This window comes from Ictalurus furcatus, chromosome 23, assembly GCF_023375685.1.
Source record: "Ictalurus furcatus strain D&B chromosome 23, Billie_1.0, whole genome shotgun sequence".
NCBI lineage: Eukaryota > Metazoa > Chordata > Actinopteri > Siluriformes > Ictaluridae > Ictalurus > Ictalurus furcatus.
Window position 1 is genome coordinate 17623167 of NC_071277.1, and position 24402 is coordinate 17647568.

The window sequence follows — 24402 nt, forward strand, 5'->3', positions numbered from 1 at the left end:
GTTCGAGAGATTTGGACTGACAAATCCAAAGAGAAAATACAATCACAGTGGATACAATCCCAAACTGTTTTACACTGGTTATTTATCAAAGTATCTAGCATTTGTTTGAGCGTCAGCACTGTGTTGTTCATGCTTGGATGATTTTTATGATTTCTATCTGCATTTGTCCATCCATCCATCCATCTTCTATACCGCTTTATCCTTTTCAGGGTCACGGGGAACCCTGGAGCCTATCCCAGGGAGCATCGGGCTCGAGGCGGGGTACACCCTGGACAGGGTGCCAATTATCTGCATTTGTTTACTTTTTTTTTTCCATCGTCAGATTTCTGACCAATGAACGGACGAGGTTTATATATGCATTTTTAAGCCCATCAGTCAACATTTTCTTCGCTTTCTGATTTGTTTAATTGCATACATTACGGAAACAAAACAAACCAAATATGAAAAGTATCAAATTTCACTCCGATTCAATCTACAAAGTGTGAAAGCACACTATGAAATATAATTTATGACACATCTGTACTCCCTTGCTCATTCTAAAAAGAGTTTTCTGAAAAGGTACTCATTTATTCAGCACTGTTCAGGTTGGATTGTCTGAATAAATAACTAGCTTTTGTCTGGTGGAACAATTCCTATAGACGTGTACGTGCTGCTGTAGAAGCAGTGGAAGGTTACTGTTTTTGAGAAAATGAAGTAGAATAAGCAATTATTTTCCTCAGCATGTAGCTGAGAGTTTAATGCTACGGTCCTGTGGGGCCGTGTGTTTATCGTGGTTATAAGAAGCTCACGCTTGTGCAGCCTTGAGTTCACATGTTTTGATATACTGTTGACATTTCTCAATACGGAAGAACCCACGGAATCTACGATGGCCCAGCAGTACACAATACAACGGAATTTTTTTTTTAAAAAAAGCAAACATACATTAACAACACAATGGAAATGCAAGGCAGTGTCGGCATGGAAACCCACCCCCCAGATATTTGTGGTGTTATCCACCGCTGGATAAATTGTTATGGGCTAAATTTCCAGTATCTAGCAGAAGTGACCATAATAGCAGAGGTCAGATGGAGTGTGTTTATTGATTGAAAATACCTGACTCCAATTTAACCTTATATATATATATAATATATATATATATATATATATATATATATATATATAATATATATATATATATATATATATATATATATATATATATATATATATATATATATATATATATATATATATATACACACACACACATTCAGAATATATTTATGTCACATCCCATTTGTTTAATTGGGTTCTCGTTGTCTACTTTTACAATTTGTATGAATATCTGATGATGTTTTAGGTCATATTTATGCAGAAATATAGAAAATTCTATAGAAAATTCACAAACATTCAAGCACATATATATACACACACACATACATACATACATATATATATATGGTACTAATATATATATATATATATATATATATATATATATATATATATATATATATATATATATATATAGTAACATAATCTAATAATAAACAACTGCAGTTTATTCAAGATGTCCTTGAATAAAGGAGCGGAAACACACCACTATAACAGCAAGCTGCATAAGTTCATACATTTCATTTATAACGTATTGCATGTAATCTCAGTGCTAGACAGGACACACTATAAACCCCAGCTGAAGGCCGTGTAGTTGCAGTAATCCTGCAGCGGTAAACACTTATTGAAAGTGTAAAGGCCCAACAAGGGTTCAGAGATCAGTCAAACAGAGCAGGGGACACACAGACGCCTGTCTATATGTAGTAGTCTGTCTGACTGGCGGCTGACAGACAGGGCCGAGAGGAAAAAACAGGGTTCAGGAAAGAACGTAAAAGTGAGACAGTGCTGAATAAAGGCTGCATGAGCTGAGTGAAGCAGGGGGAAAAAAAGCATCACAGGCTAGAGAAGACAGCTAGACAGGTGCATGAGCTGAACAATGAGCTGAGACATGACAGAGCAGATTTATGACACGCAGAAATCGTGCTCCGTCTTTTCAGACTGCTAACGTCGGATCACACCGAGCAGTTTTAGCTGCAACGAACTGCGCCGAGACTCCTACTTCTCCCTGATGTCGTTTCATTCAGCGTTTATTATAAACAAGCCTCTTCCTCCAGCAGCGTGTAAAGATAATTTATAAGCAGAGCTGCAATCTATAAGGTATCTCTTGAGGAAAAAGCAATGGCAGTGAACAGCGTTCCCTAATGCAAAGATATTGTGCTTTTTAATAACAGTGTGAGAGACATTCCCACAGTAATTCAAGCATTATAAGGAGATGGTCAATAAAACTGATGGTTAAAAAGCTGTTACTGGGCATCACACTGCACTGTACATTCTGCATTCAGACACATCATATGTGCTACGTACCGTATAACCCGGCTTTGAAGTGCAATCACGGAAATGTCAAGGTACACCGCAAATGATTTATCAAAGAACTTTACAGAACAGATTACGGCCAAAACTGTGTTTTTTCTCTACGTAATTTGACACCTCAACTTCATTAATAACATTAATATTAACGGAAATATCATTTGGGGTAAGAGGAAAAGTGTGTACATGTCATTTTTGGTTATAAAAAAAAAATATCGTAGCAAATGAACAAAGGAAAAGTTATCTAATATATCTTATCTTATCTAAATATAAGACTATTAAGCCTATTTCTAGACATATTTACTACTTCCAATTTTATTCTATTGGCAGATAATTTAGCTTCTTTATAAAAAAAATTTTAAAAAAAGAAAGAAAAAAGAAAAAAATACAATAAGGCTTGAAATAAGCTAAAAGACTACAATATTCGAGAAATATGAGAAATATTAAATGAATTTATATATAATGTATTCAAGATATTTTTGTTCCATTAAAGGTTGTTCTGTTGCTTTATCAGCTCAAAAGTAAATGTTGGTAGATGAGGGAGTCAGCTGACATAACTGTGCCCAGAAGGCAACTAACATAATTTCTTTAATGAGATACTCTGAGACCGACAAAGCATATTTGATTAAAACAGCTGTTTCCCACAGTTACAACTGCCCCAAACACACAAACATCTCTGTGCTGTTCGCTGTAAAGTTTTGTTTTATTGCTTTATTATTGCTCGCTTCAAGGTAGGAGATTTGAAAAAGCTTCTTGCAAAGCAGAAAAAAACAGAACAGGCAATATATAATTCGATAAGTTTAAGCCGCAGTAGTAGATCAGATGGTTGTGAGTTTAAAATCGCAGAACTGCTCAGGTCTGGAAGTCTGCTAATGTAATGCGAAGATAAATGCAGCAGCTAAAACTAGAATTATACGTGTGTACCAGCTGGTACTGATCCGATTTATTTCATTTGTGATACAATACACATATTGAAGCTGAGATTTGTCTGATACCTGAGATGAATTTTTAAGCTAATGACGAGCTTAGGATGGAAATCATAATCCTGTCTGAGCTACTTCACTTGGGGGGGAAAAAAAAGTCAACGTCGCACACGTCCAGAAAAACAAAAGAAAAGAAAAGAAAAAAAAAAGATCAGATCAGAACACATGTTGTCAAATCCAACTGATCCAGTGTTTGAGGCCAATATTTGTCCAATACTCAGTAATAACTCAGCAATGCTAGTCATAGAATTAAATAAATAAACTCACCGTCAGTTATGTTTAAATAAGATTTATAGTGGTTTCATTTAAAATATATATATATATCTTTTAAAGCTAACGTGTATTATAAATTTGTGTTCCTTGGGATGATTTCTCCTGCCTAGTTCCCAGAATTCCCAGGATAGGCTCCAGATCGGTCATGACCCTGACCAGGATAAACAGTTACTAAAGATGATGAATGAATGGTCCATCCATCCATCCATCTTCAACCGCTTACTCCTTTTCAGGGTCGCGGGGGAACCTGGAGCCTATCCCAGGAAGCATCGGGCACAAGGCGGGGTACACCCTGGACAGGGTGCCAGTCCATCGCAGGGCGAAGAATGAATGGTGATAATTATAATTAAAGCTTTAAAGGTACATTCTTATTGGGCGAAAGAGGGGGAAAAAACCTTTTAATTCTTATATTCATAAGTGTTTGACATCAGCTTGATTGATCTTTGACGTTATCATACCTGTCAGTGGTGGTATCATAGAGGGCAGTGGTGGTTTAGCGGTTAAGGCTCTGGGTTACTGCTCGGAAGGTCGGGGTTTGAGTCCAAGCACTGCCAAGCTGCCACTGTTGGGCCCTTGAGCAAGGCCCTTAACTCTCTCTGCTCCAGGGGCGCCGTATCATGGCTGACCCTGCGCTCTGACCCCAGCTTCCTAACATGCTGGGGTATGCGAAGAAAAGAATTTCACTGTGCATATGTATATGTGAAGCCTCATATAAATAAAGCCTCATTATCATTACCTACAAACAGCAGAAGAGTTTAGCCAAAAATTGAAATTCGCGCAATCATCCAAATGTGGTCAGTCAGCCAAGATATTTTTACGTCTGACGTTCGCTCCTTTAATTCTTGCGCTCCGGTTCTGAGGCTAATGTAGATAACAAGTAATGGAAGCTTATAGCCTCAAGCTTACCATCATGCAAACTGTATTCATAATCTTCAAAAGGCAGACTATTTCAAAAGACAGATTGGATCAGTAATACCATTTGTACATAAACAGATTGATAAAATAGCAGAATAAGTATTAAAAAACAAACAAACAAACAAAAAAATTACTATGCAAATCAACTGGAACAATATTGTCATCTGAATCACTTCCAACCTTCGATTCTGGGGTAAAGCAAACCATTTTTGGCCAAACTGTTCCTTTAAGCATCTCAGCATGAGTAAAAAGCTGCTTCGCTGATACTGCAGAAGTAAAATTACTTAATAAAAAAGGGCTCTAGCCGCAACCAGATTGCCTGAAGGCTCGTCGGCGTAGAGAAATGTAACAGATCCCTCAGTTGTAAACTGCATTTTCACACATGAAATGTACCAGCTTTTAGCGACAAATCGGCCCGTTTAGCCCATCATGGTGTGAAAGTGAGTTTCATTACACATGGCTCATTATCCATCAGCACCGTGCCCTTTCAAATGGCTACTGTACGTGCCGGCGTTTTTGCTTTATGTGTAACATGAAATTTACTTCTAAACACTGAAGAATTCATTAAAAAAAAAAAAAGAAAGAAGAAGAATTCAGTTCTTTGTTTGTACTGGTCCACTGAGATGTACTTCAAGGATTCAACCTGATCTCAATCTACTGCATTAGTATCACGGGTGTGATGAGCACAGAACAAAATGTCCACGTATTTCCCTGTCCCGAGAAAAGAACAGAAAAGCCAATTACTCGAAACTTTCTCTGGACTTTTAATGCTACTCTAAGGGCGGCTATACAATTCCACTGATAAACACTTTTCTGTATTCTTCAGTCAAAGCATAACACCAGCTTTAGGACGTTATCCCTCCCCACCAGCAGAGGTCACACTCTCCTCAGTTCCACCATGACCTTTAACTGCAATTTCCTGTTCACTTCCTCATCTCATGTACTGTATATAAGCTCACGGTTAGGCGTGGCTAAGTAACTGGAAATACTTCTTAACTTTATTATTCCTGTGCTATAAAGTTATACTTTATTTTAAAAAAAAATATTATAAAGTTATACATTATTTAAATTTTAAAAAACCCTATATAAAAAAACATTCCCACGTGTCTCTCATCCTGTATTGTCACACATTTTATACCAATCATTGAGAACATTTCACAACTGCCCTTAGACTTCTATTACAAGTACAATTTGAGTAAACAAAGTTTTTGTTCTTTTCTCACTACAGGGAAAGCTGTTGCAATGCTTGTTCATGGGCATAATACAATGACGCATGCTATGGATAGAGATGAGGTTGAAAAGCTCTGGAGTTTTCCTTTAATGAAGCGGTGTAAATTGAATCGAATGGTAGTTCAGTAGTCGTGAGGTTCAAATAATACAGAATTACTGTTACTGACTGAATTGCAAGTATATTAACCAAGAAGCTGATATTGTGAATAGCATGAATAGCAAAATGGAAAAGTGAACAAAGTTATTAAAATAATAAGAATAATAATAATGATAATAAATACTTCAACACCATAGTAAAAAGGCCTACATGGCATAGGAATTCACTAAGTTGTGACAGTAAAGCTTAATAAATAGACAAGAATAAACTAAAGCAGGTGTCCGGGTTCTACATCTCACTCAGTCTTTCACGCCTTCTATATTTAGCATGGAGCACTTTTTGCTTTGGAATAACACTGCTCTGGAACGCCGTCCTGTTCATCATTCAGTTCATGTTAATATGCGAAAATCCCCAAATTGCCACAATAAAAAAAATTGTGCTTCATTTTTTTAAAGAAAGAATCTTTGTCCTCAGGCTCAATGCGATGGCACGTCTGTGACTTCTGTGGCGGCTTGGCACTGCTGTAGCTCAGCTCGGAGCAAAGCGTTCTCGTTCTTCAGCTCCTCCACCTGAAACCAGCAGGTTTAAATTACTTCAGAAGTCATTTTAATCCCGAAAACCGCTGATTTTTGTAGCTAGAATTTCTGAACACTGCCTATGCACTCCTGCTAATAAAGTACTGGTTGGTCTCAGTATTACGCTAGCGGCAAGCTAGTACGCGGTCGTTTAGTTCACCACACCGTGTGAAGCTTTAAAATACAGATATTTGAGGCTGGCTGACATTTTCATCATTGTACATGATACTTTTTCCAGGCAATTCTGTGAAGCACATACGTAGCTTGATTAGCACTGTTAGCACATCTTTATGCTAGCATGATCGGCCCGCGTACAGTATCTTCCTCTCCCTCTGACATGCTGACAAAGTTTCAATTTGGTGATCGGTTCATGGTTTCTCGCCTAACAAATAGTTTTTCTACAAGTGTGATATTTAACGAAGTGTTATTTTCACCTCAGGTGTCGGTGACAAACTGACCATAAACACCAAAGTAGCTTGACTAGCATTAAAACTTGGGGGAGGGGGGCATATTACAGCTAGGCTAACAATAATTACACTAACCTGAATATGTGTTGAGGAATATATCTGTCTTGCATGAAAAGTCATTAACATAAGTTATAATTTGTGTTTACTTTTTACATATTTCCTTTTTAATCAATGTACTTTTTCAACAAACAAAAAAAAGAAGTGAATTAAATAAACTCCATCTAAATGATTATTTCTAAGGAATACCTACGGAATGAGAAAAGTGCCGATACAATCTGAATTTAAAATGTACAAATCTGACTTTTATGGCCTCGCATCTCCGGGGTTGGGGGTTCAAATCTCGTCTCCGCCCTGTGTATGCAGAGCCTGCATGTTTCCTCTGGGCACTCTGGTTTCCTCCCCAGTCCAAAGACCTGCATTGTAGGCTGATTGGCATTTCCAAAATTGTCTGTAGTGTGTGAGATTCTGCCCTGTGATGGGTTGGCACCTCATCCAGAATGTCCCGAACCTTGTGCCCAGAGTTCCTTGGGATAGGCTCTAGTCTCCCTGTGTAGGATATGCGGTATGGAAAATGGATGGATGGAATTTTGCTCTAGTGCAAAAAATAAAGAATTAAATGCCAGAAAGCGAACATCTTGGCAGAATCACGTTTAAGGGGTAACCAAAAAAATGACGTCAATTTAAAATTTTCGCTGGATTATTCATTTAAAAAGGAGTTGCAAAAGCTGTGTACTCCAACTTCCCAGATGGCATTTTAATCCCTGGATGTTTTTTTTGGACTGGCGTGACCTCATTACTCTGGTCACACTGGAACTAAAAACAACTGTTATAATACGTGATGCAATGAGATGATGTTCAGTGAAGTAGTATAATTATCACAGACCAAGAAGAGATCCACCCTCCTGAGATTAATTATCCTACCTAACACTTCACACACTCTTTGCTCTATTTCTAGATAGTGCTAATTATGTCTTGTGTAGTACTCTATTATTTTGCTTCCTTTTAGTATTTCTTCCTCAGAATGTCATGATCTTGGCGAGGCAGGTTTTTTGGCAGGGCTGAGCTCATGGCACCCGGTCTTACCTGCTGTCGAAGGATGTCGTTGTCCATCTGGACTCTCTTCACTTCGTGGAGACTCTCGTGGAGTGTGTGGTTGCTCTGCCGCAGCTCCTGGATGTAATCGCAGGCCTTGGACAGGATGCCTCCTTTACTCTGAGACAGAAAGTGAGTAAACATGAACTAAAGGCTATTAGTAATTATTTAACTAATATTATAGCAGCTACAAACAGTTAATAAGACAAAAAAGCAGCTTGTTACATTACAAAGGAATCAGAAAGCACGTCCTGAAGACTTTCCCTTACTGCAAAACTTAAAAGTTACAGCTTTACCTCTGACTGATACTGAGCTCTGACACTGGAGACTCCTTCCAAAAGTGTTTTCATTAAATAAGCATGTATCTATACCATATTGATGATTATACATTTTTTTTTTTTAAAATAACAATGTTTAAAAATATATATATATTACACAGATTATGTGGAGAGTACCTGTAAATTCGCTGTTACTATAGAAACGATAACTTATTGGAAAGAGGGCATTCATACAGTATATGCACCGGTGATTTGCCTTGTAGGATCGTAGGAACTACAATCAGAGCTGCTGTTATAGAAAATTAATCAGATCTGAGACTTAAAATGCCAATCAAATATGAGAATTTAACAGTGCCTTGGTATGATGAAAAATCAAATACACAATTTGTTTTTCTTACCTCAAAAGATTAACCCTGAAACAGTTAATTAACACAGACACATTTACTGTCCAACATTTGTCTCTTTTTTTTTTATTTTATTTTTTTTTAAACTGGAGCTATGATAGTTATGATGGAGGCAGTGGTGGCTTGGCAGTTAAAGCTCTGGGTTACCGATCGGAAGGTCGGGGGTTCACTGCCAAGCTGCCACTGTTGGGCCCTTGAGCAAGGCCCTTAACGCTCTCTCCTCCAGGGGTGCTGTATCATGGCTGACCCTGCGCTCTGACCCCAACTTCCTGTCATGCTGGGGTATGCGAAGAAAAGAATTTCACTACGCATATGTATATATGATCAATAAAGACTCATTATCATTACACTAACAATCAATGGAGGTCTATCTCACCCAAATTGTGTTTTTTTTTGTTGTTTCTGCCTTAAAATACATACCGATATCTTCACCTACTTGCTCCACATGATACTGTTTAGCTACGAATTAGTTTTTAAATACACCATTTCCATAGAAAATGACATTTTTACACTTCTCCGCCTTTAAATGTCAGGAGGCTATGCATTGTGAATTTCAAACAACGTTCCTCTTCAAACGTGCTAAGGCAAAGGATGATTACGATTTTATGGCATGGCCACCCCCATACCGTTATACTGTTCAGCTACACGCTGTTCGTGTTTACGGATGATACGGTGAGTCACTGTATCTCCAAGACAGATATTTACTGAAAAGACATTGGGGTGAGACAGATTTCCCTTACATGTTAGCTAAATTCGTGTGAAAGAAAGCATGTACATATTGCTATTGTACTGGTTCAGATATCGAGCTGTCAGAATGACAAGTATGACAGACGCTTCTCACCGCTCCGGTTTTAGTGCTGTCCATGCTGCAGTCTGGGATGATTTTAGACAGCGTCACGATCCAGTTGTTGATCTTGTCTCTCCTCCGTCGCTCCACTGCATATTTTAAAGTTCAAAACAGCTGTAAGGATGACCTGCCGCTGCGTTTAGGTATAGTTTTAACAATCCCTCATTTCCTCGATTTTCCTTCATGGTTAAGTGTGTATCACATACAACGTCATCTGTATCATTACGTGTCACTGGCGTGGTACCTTTTAGTATGTATCTTTTACCTAGAAAGTGTACAATGGGTAACATTAAAGCTTTACTCTTCAGTAAAACCTACACAATATCCATAGTTCCAGATGACATATGCATAGTAAAAAGGTAGAAAAGTGAAGACCCCCACCCCAGTGACAAGGTACCCTTTTTTCTAAAAGTGCAGTTCATTCAGGTGACTTGTAGCACGCACGGGAAGCTTTTTTATTCTTTTATTTTTCAGTCAGAACACGTTTGACCTTGGGGGCAATGTGGTTGAAGTGTTTTTTTGTTTTTTCTTTTGTGACAAATTATTTGATTCGTTCCCTTTGAGCTTTTGTACAAAGTCATATCAGCTTGCTAACTAGCAATGAAGTCAAATCAGATGGAGTAAATGTATACTCAGAAGTCAGAGTTCTGATATTGAAACAATCAATTTCCCACTATCCAACCAGTAATTTCAGACAATATCCGTAATATTCTCGGCAGGCTTGGAGAAGAAAAAAACAAAAACAAAAAACAACAACAAACGGACAAAAACAATAGACACAGATTAACTGGACTAATTCTAGGTGATGCTGGTCCACCTGGATTCTCCACAGATTTCCTAGAGCACCCAGGGTATTAACAGAAAGTGTTGCGTTTTTCTTTTGCAACATCGCATTCATGGTGTGAATTTTCATCATGATAAATGGCAGCAATTGTGCAAAACGGGCCCCAAAAAAGGTTTTAAAATTGGTGCAATCCGTCGAGAAGAAAGCAAAGAGACCTGGAAAGACCCACACTCTCGAGGAGTAGATAGGCACTATTAGAGAGTGGGATGAGGTGAACGGTACTTGGAATACATTTTCCCCTTTAAAAATAACATTAAATAGGCGTCCAGAAATCCAGAAGAAATCCTGTGAATACAGATTCCTTGAAAGGATTATGCTCATAGTGGGGGGTTTTAGTGGATGTATTGATTTAATTGATCTTCAACTTCACGTTCACTGGTTTGTGACGTCTACATATTCACACAATCCCTGAAAGTGACGAGGGTCAATCTAGATCAAAATCACTCAAGCTTCAATGAACTATTAAGATATTGTTAAATAAATACTCCAGGGCCGTTCAACGGGAGTGCTATCTACTGCACCTATAATGTCATTTCGATTACCGTGGATAACAATTTCAACACTTTTCTCTGTACTAAGAAAACAGAAAACCTATTTAGTCCAAATTCACTTATGACGGACATCTAAGGGCAGTTGTTAAATTCAGTTAAGTTGTATGGCGGTAGTTTTCCACTGGATGAGCAACTAACATGGTTGAATGACAGCTGATACCTTTTGATGCTTAAACATTAGTGATTAGTTTATGGCTATAACTAAGACCATTTGAATTGGTTGTTTTGTTTCGCAGTGGCGTTACCACTTTTGCCTAGCGCCATGGACGCTTAACGCAGACTTCTTTGTCCATTTGTCTTTGGTTTTTAAACAATCCATGTCATCACCATGTCGTGTTTTTGAACATGTCCCCTTTTCTGAACTAATGTCTCTTGCCCTGTAGCTAGTCTCTGGTGAGCTGGCTTCAGCTAAATAATTTATAAAAATGCATGTGATTGGATAAACCCCAACACAGGATCAGCTACAGAAGCTGCGCTGATTGATGTTTAGAAAATCTGAGTTTTCTGCTTGACTCAGCTTGCTGAAATGCTTTGTTCGTAAGCTGATGACGATTAGTGTATGATGATGCATGTTTCTGAAGAATATATATATAGTGTCATTAAAAATGATTGGGCATAACTCAAATCAAACACAGAAGCACCTCACTCTCAGCCAAATGGCGCATGTTGCATTAGTATTGGAAAGATGGATAAAACTCCATTGGAATAGCTCTGGTAAGACTTTCTCATATGTTTATCTCATCCTAAGACATTAAGGTGTCCAGATTCTTGTTGGTAGTAATCATCTATACACTGGTGCATAGATTAGGTTGACTTTTCCTTTAAGTTGGTGACAAATTCAACAAGGATGCGGTAAACAGTACTGGAATGCAGTGTTTTGCTAAAAGGAGCAAAAACACACACACACACACACACACACACACACACAAAATATTCTAGTCAATTCATACCGCTCTCTAGTGGTAGACTCATGCTATTGCTGAATGAGACTTCAAAAGCAATTTTAACCTAACCCCCTGATGCTTTCAGATTGGACCCATATTTGGTGGAATGCTCCAAATACAATAACCAAGTATATGTGCAGCGTTCAAAAAACAGTAAATCCACACACACACACACAGTCACCTTCATTGTGTTGCGCCCTCCTGCGTTCGTCTCTCGGCGTTCGCAGTCCTTCCATCTTCCTGCGGAAATGACAAGAAAGGATGACAAAACCTCAGCCATGACCTTTTGTTCATCCAAATGCACACAGAAGCAGCACATGTTTATACTGACGGAAAGAAAGCAGAACGCAAAGCCCTGAGCTGGCGCGCACAGCTTGGTGCTTATCGAGGGCTTTAGAAAAGCCCACCATTCACTCTGGGGCCAACAGGGGTGTCAACTTTAAAGTGCCGGTGGAGATGAGGGGTTTATGAGACATCAGAGGGACTGATCCATATGCAGACCAGCATGGCAGCCTTGACAACAGCTTCACATCCAAACCAGAGAAAAAAATATCTCGTTGCCCTTTCGTGCCAGTAGAATCATCCCGTAATAAACTGCAGCGCCCGAGGCTTGGATTCGCTCTAATGACACGAGTGTTCTCGGCATGCAATCTTCTCTCAGGTACGCTTTAATTAAATCGAGGTGAGGACAAGAACAAGGACGAGGTGCCGGAGTAAAGGGAATGAACTTCACTTTTACAGCGACCTGGACAAAAACACCATCAATATAAGAGATGCGTTGTGTTTTGAAAGGGAAAGTGGCAGGGTGAACGTATGTCAGTGAAGTCTGGTGTAGTTTTATCAGCGGCAGAATGGGAAATCCAGACCTGAGACAAATGCAAAGGTGTTACTACCAAGCTCCTTGTGGGATATGAGAAAGAACATAATGGTAAAGGTCACCTAAAAATCACATTTTCACCACACACACAGTGCATGTTCTCTATCTTGGTCTAATGTACTTTATTTATTTATTTATTGCATTTCTTCAACCTGATTTTGTATTATGTAAAACATTTCAGGTGGTTAAAACGAATGATTAGAAACGAAAGTTCACCTGCAGTTCAACCTGAAGACAGCATTTGTTTCAACTCAAAAAGTTACGTCTCACAAATTTTTACAAGTCACAACAATGGATTATTATAGGTCTCATTTTTGAAAACTTAAACATATTAACTTAGAACCTATTTTGATTCCGTCTAGAATGGAAAGCTAGATCCCTTGTATATAAATGCACTTTGCTACCACAGCACACCTTCAGAGGTCTTGTGGAGTCCATGCCCCGGTGGGTCAGAGCTGTTTTGGCACCACAAGGGGGACCTACACAATATAACTCAGGTGGTTGTAATCTTATGGCTGATCGGTGCAATGTATGTATGTGTATGTGTCATACTTTTAATAAATAAAAAATTGTAATCGATGGCAAATTCCTGTGGTATGAAAGGAATAAAACACTTCGGGATTAGATGATACGGTAATTCCACCATGTGTCAGGTTGTATCACGATATATAACAGCAGTCCCTGTTGTGTTTTATTCCATACATAAATATACACTACTGCGCACACGTATTTGATTCTTACTTGCACATACCGAGTCAATATCAGGATTTAGCCATTAAGAGATATCAAGTAGCGTAGATGTGTTAGTATTTGAATAAAACGCATGCGGATTGTAAAACATAATAGAACGGTGTGCAAAAAAAAAAAAAAAGACGTTCGGGTTCAGATATGAGGATTTCTCCCAGCACATACAAAGTGATTTGTCTCTAAAATAATGTATTCTTGAATAACAAGAATAACAACTGAGTGGAATTTTCATTTTGTGTTTCTGATTGAAGAAATAAAGACAGCTGGTGGTAACGGCGTCAGACCCTTCTGTAATGCTCACTCGGTTTTCTGATGAAGGTTAGAGAGTTGTTTGTTTTTGTAAATGTTGAATTGATTTATTGGCTGTTATGAGGGTTTAAGCCTTCAGGCTGCAATGTGTGACAAGCTTTCCAGCGTAAGGAGTGACAACGGCTGTTTAGAAGTTTTTAATTAGCTATCACGCTCTCTCTCTCTCTCTCTCTCATTTTATATATTATATATATATATATATATATATATATATATATATATATATATATATATATATATATATATATATATATATATAAACATTGCTGGTCCTTTATTCATTATTGTGTTTTGTATAGAAACATGGAAGAACAGTCGTCCATTACGACTGTTTATTCAAATATACAGTATAAAACTCCATATTTCCTTTTTGTTACAGTTTAGTACTATAGTTGTGCAAAAGTCTGCACACCCAAGAAAAGAAATGCAATTTATACCCAAGGTATATAATGTGGTCCGTCATGACCATAAATAGTAAAAATGGTTAAACAATGTATTTCCCTTTCTGAATGTCATAGAAATCTGTATTTAATCACAAAAATATACCCACCCTTTGACTTTTAATAGATCAGATATAGAGCCTAAATAAGTTTTTGTTAAGTTCTTGTTTTATACATTTTTAATCTGCTTGTACATATTCAATTATGTCGACATATTACGCCAATGAATTATAATATATAAATACATTTTTCTAGACAAAAATGTAAAAAACAACTTTTTTGTTTTTACATTAACTCACATCACACAACTGTGAGCTTAGCAGAAGCACCAACTGTGTCTTGAACTAAGTCGAATACTTTTCCAGTACTTAGTTAAATGAAATGATTTTTTTAAAAAAAAAAAAAAAAAGATTAATCAGATGTTTGTTAATATTAAAGCAATATGTTAAATACTTTTAGACACTAACAGGTCTCAGGCCCTTATTGGCTTTTCTTTATCCATCCATATCGGGATGTTTGGCTGAAGTGCAACTTTAACAAAACCCTGCTCTGTAGGCTCCCTCAAGTACAAACAATATGAATAATTTACGCCGGCATGAATGATTTTGACTTGCGTCCATCTCTGGTCTTTAAGAATTTATCCTTCAATAAAGAATTGTAGAAAAATCAATTGAAGCGCCATAAACGAAACCTCATCTGAACACAAAACAGCGGAACGCCAGCATTAACATTTAACATTTCATTATCAAATCTATCTTTAATATGTGGATAGAAAGGTTACCCGGGTAGGAAAACCCACAAACCCACCAAATGTCACTCCAGACGGGCTGTTAACCGGATTCGATTTTCTCTCTCCCTTTCTCTACCACGCCAAATCTGTTATGGCCGATTGTGATCACATGATCTAGGCAGAACTACAACGCGAACTCCTTCTTCGTGTGTTTCTTTCAGTCCGCTGTATTTGTGCAGTAAAAAAACATGACACTACAAAAAGCAAAGGTGAGAAAAATATTGTTAGCACATTTCTCCTGCTGCTCAGTCCAGACTGTTCGTGATGGGTAAAACACCATGGGTCTTCTGCATCTGAAGGTTGAAAGCTTGCTGCTCCAAAGTCCAGCTGAATATAAAGTGTACACAGTGTTTCATTTCTAGAGATGATGATTTAGCTATCTCTATTATTCTGGACAGAAGTAAATAGGCTGCAGGTGATCAAAGTCATGTGTAAATAAGGAATAAAACCTCTTGATGGTAAATTCATGCACAGTTTAGTTCACACACCAGGTGAATTAAACACCTTTTTCCGAGACCCACCGACCCGTGGACATGTTTGTCAAAACTCCGCAGCATCCAGATCAAAAAAAATAATAATCCACTAGCAAAAAAAATTATAAGAGTATAATAATGTTAAAGTGAAGCTGCTAAAAAGCTGCTATGGTTAGCGCCCCCGTGTGGCAGATACTCACGCTGCATATGGATGAGTGCGGGGAGCTATGGTACGTGGTGCGCCTGGCTGAAGAACTTCCGGCGTGCTCGTCACGTAGAACTGACCTGAGAGAGAAATAGAAAGAGAAAGAGAGCGATTATTAAGTCAGAACCGAGTCCTCTACTTCATCAGGGTACCTATATATATCTGAATAATAAATATAAGAATCATTTTTGCACCCAGAGCAACATGTACGCTTTCATATAGTGCAGAACAAGTAAGGAATACAACACTTAGAGGTGTGCTCTTATAGGAAAATAATCAACAAATGGGTGGTGTGATTAAGTTACTGGTACCGCCGCAATGCTCATTATTCTTCTATAACTTCAAGTGTTTTATTCTTGTTATATAACACTAATTTGCCAACAATTTTTTTTTTTTTATCCATTTATAATTTAATGTTAAGCTAGTCCCTGTTATTACTTACATTATGACAGTTATTATTAGTCCTTTAGTTATAAAAGTTGTGCCCTTTTTTCATCTCTCAAAGAAATTAAAGTTACCTCTGGCTGTTACAAAGCACTGACACTGGAGACTCCTTCCATATCAACAATTATGAGGCCAGAAAATGGAATTGCCATCTGTTTTGGGGTGCCTGTGCTCATTCATTCATTTATTTATTTATTTGTGATACCAGAACTATATCTCCCTGCAGTCCCACTAAAGTGAAGCAGGGTTGAGCCTGGCCAGTACCTGGATGGGAGACCTTCTGGTTGCTGGAAGTGGTACCAGTGAAGCCAGCAGAGGGTGCTCACCCTATGGTCTGTGTGGGGCCTAATGCCCCAGTATAGTGACAGGGACACTCTACTGTAAAAAAAAATAATAATAATTAAAAAAAAAAACGGCTACATCACCCTCCTCTCCATGAATTGTTTGCCCAGCAGGGGATCCCACCCCTCCCGTTTCCCATCATCCTGCTCCACAGCAGCTAAACAAAGACTCATGATACTCTACACACAGAAACCCAACAGTGTCCTGACTAATCGTATAACACGCTTGCAGTGATAACATTCATTTGTTTATACTCATTGAAAATGTCAGATAGGTCAAACGCCAGTGTACTGTGAGAAAGGGATAAATCAGACTAAATGGAACATACCTGAGAATTAGCCATTACTACAGAAACGATAACATATTAGCAAGCGAATTCATATAAACCTGCGATATGCGATATTTCAGCCGGAACTACTGAGCTCCTGACCAATCAGAATCGAGAACTCAACAGCACTGTAGTATAAAGAAATGACATGTTTGTATGATAGGTTTGACAAATGTTCTTTCTTTCTTGACCACAAATACATAAATTAGAGCTAAAAGATTCTTCAGAGAAACATAGTTGGGGGAGAAAATGCAGAGCTTTGAGTGTGAAGCCAAAAAAATGTACTCAAAAAAGTGCTGTTTGGTGCTTTTTTAGGTTCAGGACCGCCAACAAGATTAAAGTACTTTGCAAGCTGTGTAAGAGCGAGCTCATATATCATTCCACTATTTCTAATTTAAGGACCCACATGCAGTCTGTTCAACCCAAAGTGAGTTCTCGAGGGCGCAGCTTTAAAACTTCCTCTGTTCGCATCCTCACATCCGGGTATAAAACACAGGAATTACTGCAGCAATGTAAGAAGAAATCAAACAAAAAAAAATACTAAGGGCCATATTCAGAGTTGGCAAATTTGCTATATTGTTGACAATATTTGCTGTAATTTCTCTTGGCACGCCGTCTATCTCACCTGCTGTGTGAGAGCGTGTGGGTTCGGCCGGATGGGCTGAAACTCCGGCGGTTGTCGCATCGCTTACGGCAGCTGGTGGGATGTAGGAGAAGCGTGCCTCGCCTCCGATCGTCTCTACTGCAGGATTGCCTCCATTACTGAAGGGACTCTGGATCACAGCCTACCGTTCACACACACGGCACTTTTACTATTAAAGCTACTGAGCTGACATGCACAAAGCAGCCGAATTTCACAGAGATGTTGTTTATTGTAACCACATGCAGTGTAACCAGATCTGCTGAATCAGCAATGTTTCTGTGAGAGATACAGGCATCAGGTCAGTTATAATATATAAAGTCTTTACTCATTGTCCCAGAGGACTCGTTTTTAATATCATTAAGCACTGAGTAATAGCTCTGATTCTGAATTTCTGTTTATCAGTCGAAGTGAAAAAGGTGTGGGCTCTGGATATAGCTTTGAAAATACATGGCATGTAGATCTGTCCTTGAAAGAGGCATGACCTCTGGAGGTGTCAGTCCCATTGAAAGAGGCGTGGCCTCTGGATCCGTCATTACAATGGGCATGGCCTCTGGATCTGTCATTAAAATGGGCGTGGCCTCTGGATCTGTTATTAAAGAAGTGTGGCCTCTGGATCCGTCAATCCTTGTCAAAGAGACGTGGTCTATGGATCTATCATTGAAAGATGAATGACCTCTGAATCTGTTCTTGAAAGAGGCGTGGCCTCTGAATCCGTCAGTCCTAGTGAAAGAGGTGTGGCCTATGGATCTGTTAGTCCTAGTGCAAGAGGCGTGCCCTATGGATCTGTCTGTCCTAGTGAAAGAGGCGTGCCCTATGGATCTGTCTGTCCTAGTGAAAGAGGTGTGGCCTATGGATCCGTCAGTCCGAGTGAAAGAGGCATGGGTTGGTGTCAGTTTATTCTGTACCTGTTGGGCTCCAGTAAATGAAGTAGAAGACACCACGCCAACTGTCCCACCCACCAACGGCTGATTAGTCAACTGAACAACCTGATAGGTTACCTGAGAAAAAGGAAGTAGACATTTATTACCTCACTTACATAATTACTTTAATGTTAGACACTTAACTGTATGCTTAGCAAAAGACCGGATTGTTTATGCACTAAGCACTTTAATAACACTCTTCAGATACAGAACAAGCACTCCTTGAACAATGCCTAAACTTGAACAATTTCCACCCATTTCCACTGCAAACCAACCGGTTCTCAGGGGGAAAAGGGGGCTTATCTTAACTGGGAGAGTGAGTGTGCAATGAGATGCTCACTCGACCATTTAATGATGATATTAGTGCTGAAACTCGGTTCAGTTCGCTTCCAGCATGAAAATGCTGTTGGTCTGGAACCAAGTACAAGTGATGTCATGGGTTTGGATGTGGCCTCATCTTGTCGCCATGACAAGCTGTTAAAATATGCCTGGAGTAAGCGAAATGGGATTTTTTTTTTTTTTTTTGATATATAAAACTACCGTTGAAAATGAATCAAGAGTTTAAAAACATTTTACTGGCAAATGTAATGGACTAAATGGGAGCTACACAATCAACATAAAATGTCAAAGCTACTTTAATAAAAACATATTGATGACTTTAATTCACATCATGTATCAGGTATCATTCAATTATATATTTTTTTTAATCCCAAGGCCATCTGGAAAAGCAGACAACTTCCATCTTCCCATGAACAACGTGGTGGGAATGCACCGTTCAACAAGAAAGCCAACAATTCCCAAAGAAGTTTAACATTAGCAATGTGTTTCTCATGCTTTAACTATGCTGAGAGTGGTGTGCGAGTTAATTTAATCTATGGCGCAATAAGAGCACTAGTTGTTCACTCTGAAGAATAAGGATTTGTAAGAGTCCTACACGAGCATCCTTCCTTCCCCAACCTCCCCCCTCTCCGTCCTATCATGTGACTTTCTTACTGACTGACATGTGACCTAGGCACAGTTCCAGTCCAAGTGAGGAAATACAGTCACATGACCGCCTGCAATAATTGCAGCAGCGACCGCATCCTTTTCTTCAGCATCTGTTTAAGCTACAGCACTCGTTCTTAACGTGTCTCTTGAGTGTTATTATTTTTTTAAATAGTTAGATATATGAAGTATTAGAGAGAGAGAGAGAGACTTTGTAGCACGAGGTTGTTTATATAGGATCATGACATAAATGAGCAGTAATGTGCATCATAAGCAAAAATCAATCCTCTAAGAAATACCAGTTGTCGAAATGACATCAATAATCACAATTATTTATGAAAGTTTATCTGTTTTAAATGATAATTTACGAAAATATAAATCGAATCATATTTACAACTAACATAAATACGTGAAACGTCACGTCGTTTATTAATCAAACTTTTAATGTATGAATTGTATCATTTAAAACAACTGTCTCGTGATTACTCTACTCTGTGCAAGCTTTCTGCCTTTCCTTTCTTAGCTACGATATCCCCTAGAGCATTTTAATGCTGGACATGTGCCCTGTCTTTGCTGAGTGATTGCCTTCGAGGTAATTGGAGACCCAAAGCGCGCCTTTAAGAAAAGAAAGAAGAAAAAAAAAAGCCCACCTGCGTACCGCTGCTGTCGGGGAGAAACTGATACTGGACGCTCCGGTCAGTGAAAGCTGAAGTGTGAGGAAATGCAGCCGCTTCACCTCCTCTCAAAGCGTCTGTATCAGGAGGATATGATAAATAATTTGGGAAAGATTGGAAAAGATTGAGAGTTTAAATTCCATGACAGCCAGAGGATAAAGCCTAAGTCGGCCTAATGTCCAATAGTATTATATTAGATATACAACAAATGATATAGTCCAAGTTTTTTATTATTATTTATTTAATATTGGAAGCTGTCATTTATATGTTATTGATTTCAGCCTCTTGATTTCTTGAAGTTGGAAAATAAAACTCTGCGTGCATTATGTACCAGTATCTATTATATTCCTAGACTATTTGTTCAACCTAAAGTTGGACGTTAATCCATTTAGCTTCTGCCTCCTATTTTCATTTTAAATCAGCCTGATTTCTTATTAAGTTACTTGTTATATTTATTTATAACATTTCTTCTACTATTCTAGATTCCTTCCTAAAATAAGAAGGTGGTCTTATTTCTAACCACATCCTTACCACTTGCTGTGTAGTTATCTTAGAAAAACCTAACACATGCATAAAAACAGCAATTGCCATCTAAAAAAAAAAAAAAAAGGATTATTATGAGCTCATCATACCTTCGGTTATCTCTGATGTGTCCTTTTCTTGTTTCATTTGCCTGAAAACCATTGAGACAATAAAACTGTATCATTATAAAAGTAAAATATTTTATATTGTTAAACAGTAAGCATAAGTTTTCTACATTAAATAACTTTATAATAGTTTCAGTAGTTTTATCAAATTTATGACAAACACAAAATATAACCGGTTAAATATGTTCCATGAATATAAATGACACACAAACACGTCAATACTCATTTACATACTACTTACAGACACTTTTTTTTTTTTTTTTTTACATTTATTCTGATTTTTAAAATAAATTCTATCTATAAAATGTCTGCTTAAACGGTCATATTTTTAAAATAAATAAATAAATCTACACAACAGGAAAATTATTATCTGAAATTTTAAAGAAGACACTTTGATAAAAGCTCCGCCCACTTTCTAATCACCTCAGGTCATACATATCAGTTTATGTGTCGTTATTATATACTGTATAAACATGTTATTTTTCTTTATAAACCTTACAAACCAGACAAAGTAGAGTGGAAACATTTAACAACATTGGTGTCTTATATTATTTGTACATCAATTCTACACCTGCATTCATGAAATGGCAAAAAAAAAAAAAAAAAAAAAAAATGACTTGTTCAGTCCTTGCAAGGAATTTCCCAAAAAACGTTGGATTTATTTGACATATTTATACTGAAAACGACATAAAACTTTCTTTTGTTTTGTTTTGTTTTTATAACAGTGCAATATATTTTCTTGGTTAAACATTAAAGAAATGCTTTTCCAACAGTATTTTCTGTAAAAGCCTTTCTCATTAAGATTAAGTCTTCAGTGGGAGAGGAAACTGTGAGTTCTACATACAACATCAGAAGACTGGATATGGGTTTTTATTAAGTATGCAAATTTATGTAGATTTAATTAGAGCAAGTCACATTTGCATAAATAATTACTTTTATACTTACAAAAAACGTATAATATATATATATATTTTTAAATACCTGTATGAATATCAGACATTAACTGGTAAAGGCTGGTTATAATATTTAATAATAATAATAATAATAATAATAATAATAACACTTTTAATGACCCTATTCACCTGTAGTGTCTCGCCTATAAATTACAAACTCAACATAAGATTTCTGCATTAATTACTGGCTTTTAAATTAAACTTTCTTTTATAAGAAGCAGGTGCCTCTGTAGTGCACTAAAGATTTACCTCAACGAGGAGTCCAAAGTCTGCTGCAGCACATCCATCTACCTCCAACTTCCCAAAGCGTTTAATGGAAATGTTGATCACGGGAACAAACACTTAGGTCATGTGAGAGTCCGGAGAAAAACACACACACACACACACACACACACACACACACACACACACGTACACACACGTACACACAGAGAGAGAGAGAGAGAGAGAGAGAGAGAGAGAGAGAGAGAGAGAGAGAGAGAGAGAGACAGAAACTGTGGCTGTGCTCCAATTCGCTTCTTGTTACACATTTAGTGCACTATATAGCGCGCAGAAGCCGTTATTTCGATGCCTATGTGTGTGCCCTAATGAAGGAAGTGAAGCGCTATTAGGATTCAGCCTGCGTCTTACGTCACGCATGTGCGTCAACATGGTGCGCATGCGCAGTGTATAACCTTTTCGAAACTAGTGTGAATTCGGAATTTTTTTTTGCAAGTGCTGAGTAGCTGAGAGTTCGTGTAGCCTATTAAATATTCTTATTAAAAATCTTTTTCTATTTTTTGTTGAGTTTGTCTGTTTGTCTATGTAATGCGTGGGTTGATAAGAATTTGATCAGTAAGGAAACTTGTTTAAACAAACACAATAAAAACAAAGACTGGAAAATGTTATCCGTTCTGTCCGTCTTATTATATTTTTTAAAGCAATTCAACATAGTGTTAATGTTATGCACTATATGGCTAAAAGTATGTGGATACCTGAGCATCACATTCATACTGTATGTGGTTCTTCCCCGAACTGCTGCCATGAGAATGGAAGCACACAACTGTATAGAATGTCTTAATATGCTGTGGCATTGCAATTTCTCTACCCTGGATCTAAGAGGTACAAACTTGTTCCAGCTCCGTGAAGACATGGTTGGAGTGGTAGAACTCCTGCACGGAGTCTTGACCTCAACGCCACTGAACACCTTTGGGGTGAACTGCCCATTCCTCCTTGCCCCAACATCAGTACCTCAGCTCACTAATGCTTTTGTGGCTGAATGAACACAAATCCCAACATCCACGATCCAAAATCTAGTGGAAAGCCTTCCCAGAAGAGTGGATGTAATAGCAAAGAGAACTAAATCTGGAATGGGATGTCCAACAGGGACATATGAATGTGATGGTCAGGTGTCCACAAACTTTTGGTGATATAGTGTATATACACGCCTGCTATATTTTATATTTTATCATTATGCATGAGGCTACATTTCCTTTGAAAACCCAACTAACAATTATCGGTTCCCAGAATGACCTGGGAATGTTTGCATTCATGGAACTTTCTGAGGACAGATCTCTTTTAGTTCCGGTTTAGATTTCCAGGATAGTTTTCTTTATGGATTTATAATATTTCAATGCGGTTCAGAGAATATTCTTTGTAACTATTTTTGAACCTTGCACTAACATGGGATGGTTTGGAGAACATTAAGGGAACATCCTCTGAACCCTTAAATCAGTGGTTCTCAAAGTGGAGAACCCCCAGGATTCTATGAGTGATGTTTTTTTTTTTTTTTTTGTGTTACAGTTGTGTAATTATTATTATTTTTAGTTATTATTAGTCTGTTTAACTGGTCACTTGTTTTGAGTAGTGGTAGCTCAGTTGTTAAGCTGTTGGACTACTTATCAGAAGGTCATGAGGTCAAACCCCAGCACTGCTAAGCTGCCATTGTTGGTCGCTCTAACCCTCAACTGCTCAGATGTATAAATGTGATAAATGTAACTCGTTCTGGATAAAGGCATCTGCCAAATGCTGTTTATGTAAATGTGTTCTGTCAGTGAAAAGCTCTATGGTCCTAAAAAAAAAAATAGCCAAAACATTATTTTACACATTTAAATATTGTTCATGTAAATAAATCTGTTATCAGGGAGTTTATGGAATTTACTATACAGTTAAAGGTATACCCGTCTATAAAGATTTTGTGAACCCTTGCTTTAAATTTAAATAAGTTCCTTATTTATTCTTATGAGACCATGAAAGAATGTTATAGGAATGTTCCCTGAACATTAGTATGAAGTTACAAAAATAAAGTACCTAAAAACAACCTTAGTTGTCAGTTAACTATAACAGTTGTGTTTTAAAAGTTCCCAGAATGTTTCAGGGATAAGGTGACCAAAATACAACGTTCCCAGAACGTTATGAAATAACGCTTGTGTGTTTGCTGGGTAACACTACATTATAAAAAGTGTGTATACAATAATCATTGCTTGTTCTTTATTTTATGAACGTTTAATTAATACCAATTATACAATTAACACCGTTTGTTTTCTTACAGCATAGAAATCCCACTAGTAACCTTTAACCTAGATAGCAGACACGGAACTTTAAATAGACGAGGTTTCTGCTAGATTTGTGTAGCCTGCAACACGCAGCAATAGTTGTTATGTAGACCATTTGATTGGCTCGCTTTCTGCTTTCTGGAATTTCATTGGCTGAACATGTAGGCGTTTGTTCCATGGTCCCGCCTCTTA

General features: G+C 37.8%; 1 protein-coding gene across 1 annotated transcript; it reads right to left on the reverse strand.

The window, feature by feature from the left end:
- Positions 1-1529: 1529 nt before the first annotated feature.
- LOC128599764 (upstream stimulatory factor 2) lies at positions 1530-22063 on the reverse strand. Its single transcript, XM_053611700.1, has 10 exons — positions 21926-22063; positions 20709-20749; positions 20053-20153; positions 18404-18496; positions 17481-17640; positions 15737-15821; positions 12082-12140; positions 9556-9650; positions 8024-8152; positions 1530-6467 (listed from the first exon to the last, which is right to left on the reverse strand). Exons 1-10 carry the CDS (start codon positions 21961-21963, stop codon positions 6375-6377), a joined length of 894 nt encoding a protein of 297 aa, XP_053467675.1. The 5' UTR covers positions 21964-22063; the 3' UTR covers positions 1530-6374.
- Positions 22064-24402: the final 2339 nt, after the last annotated feature.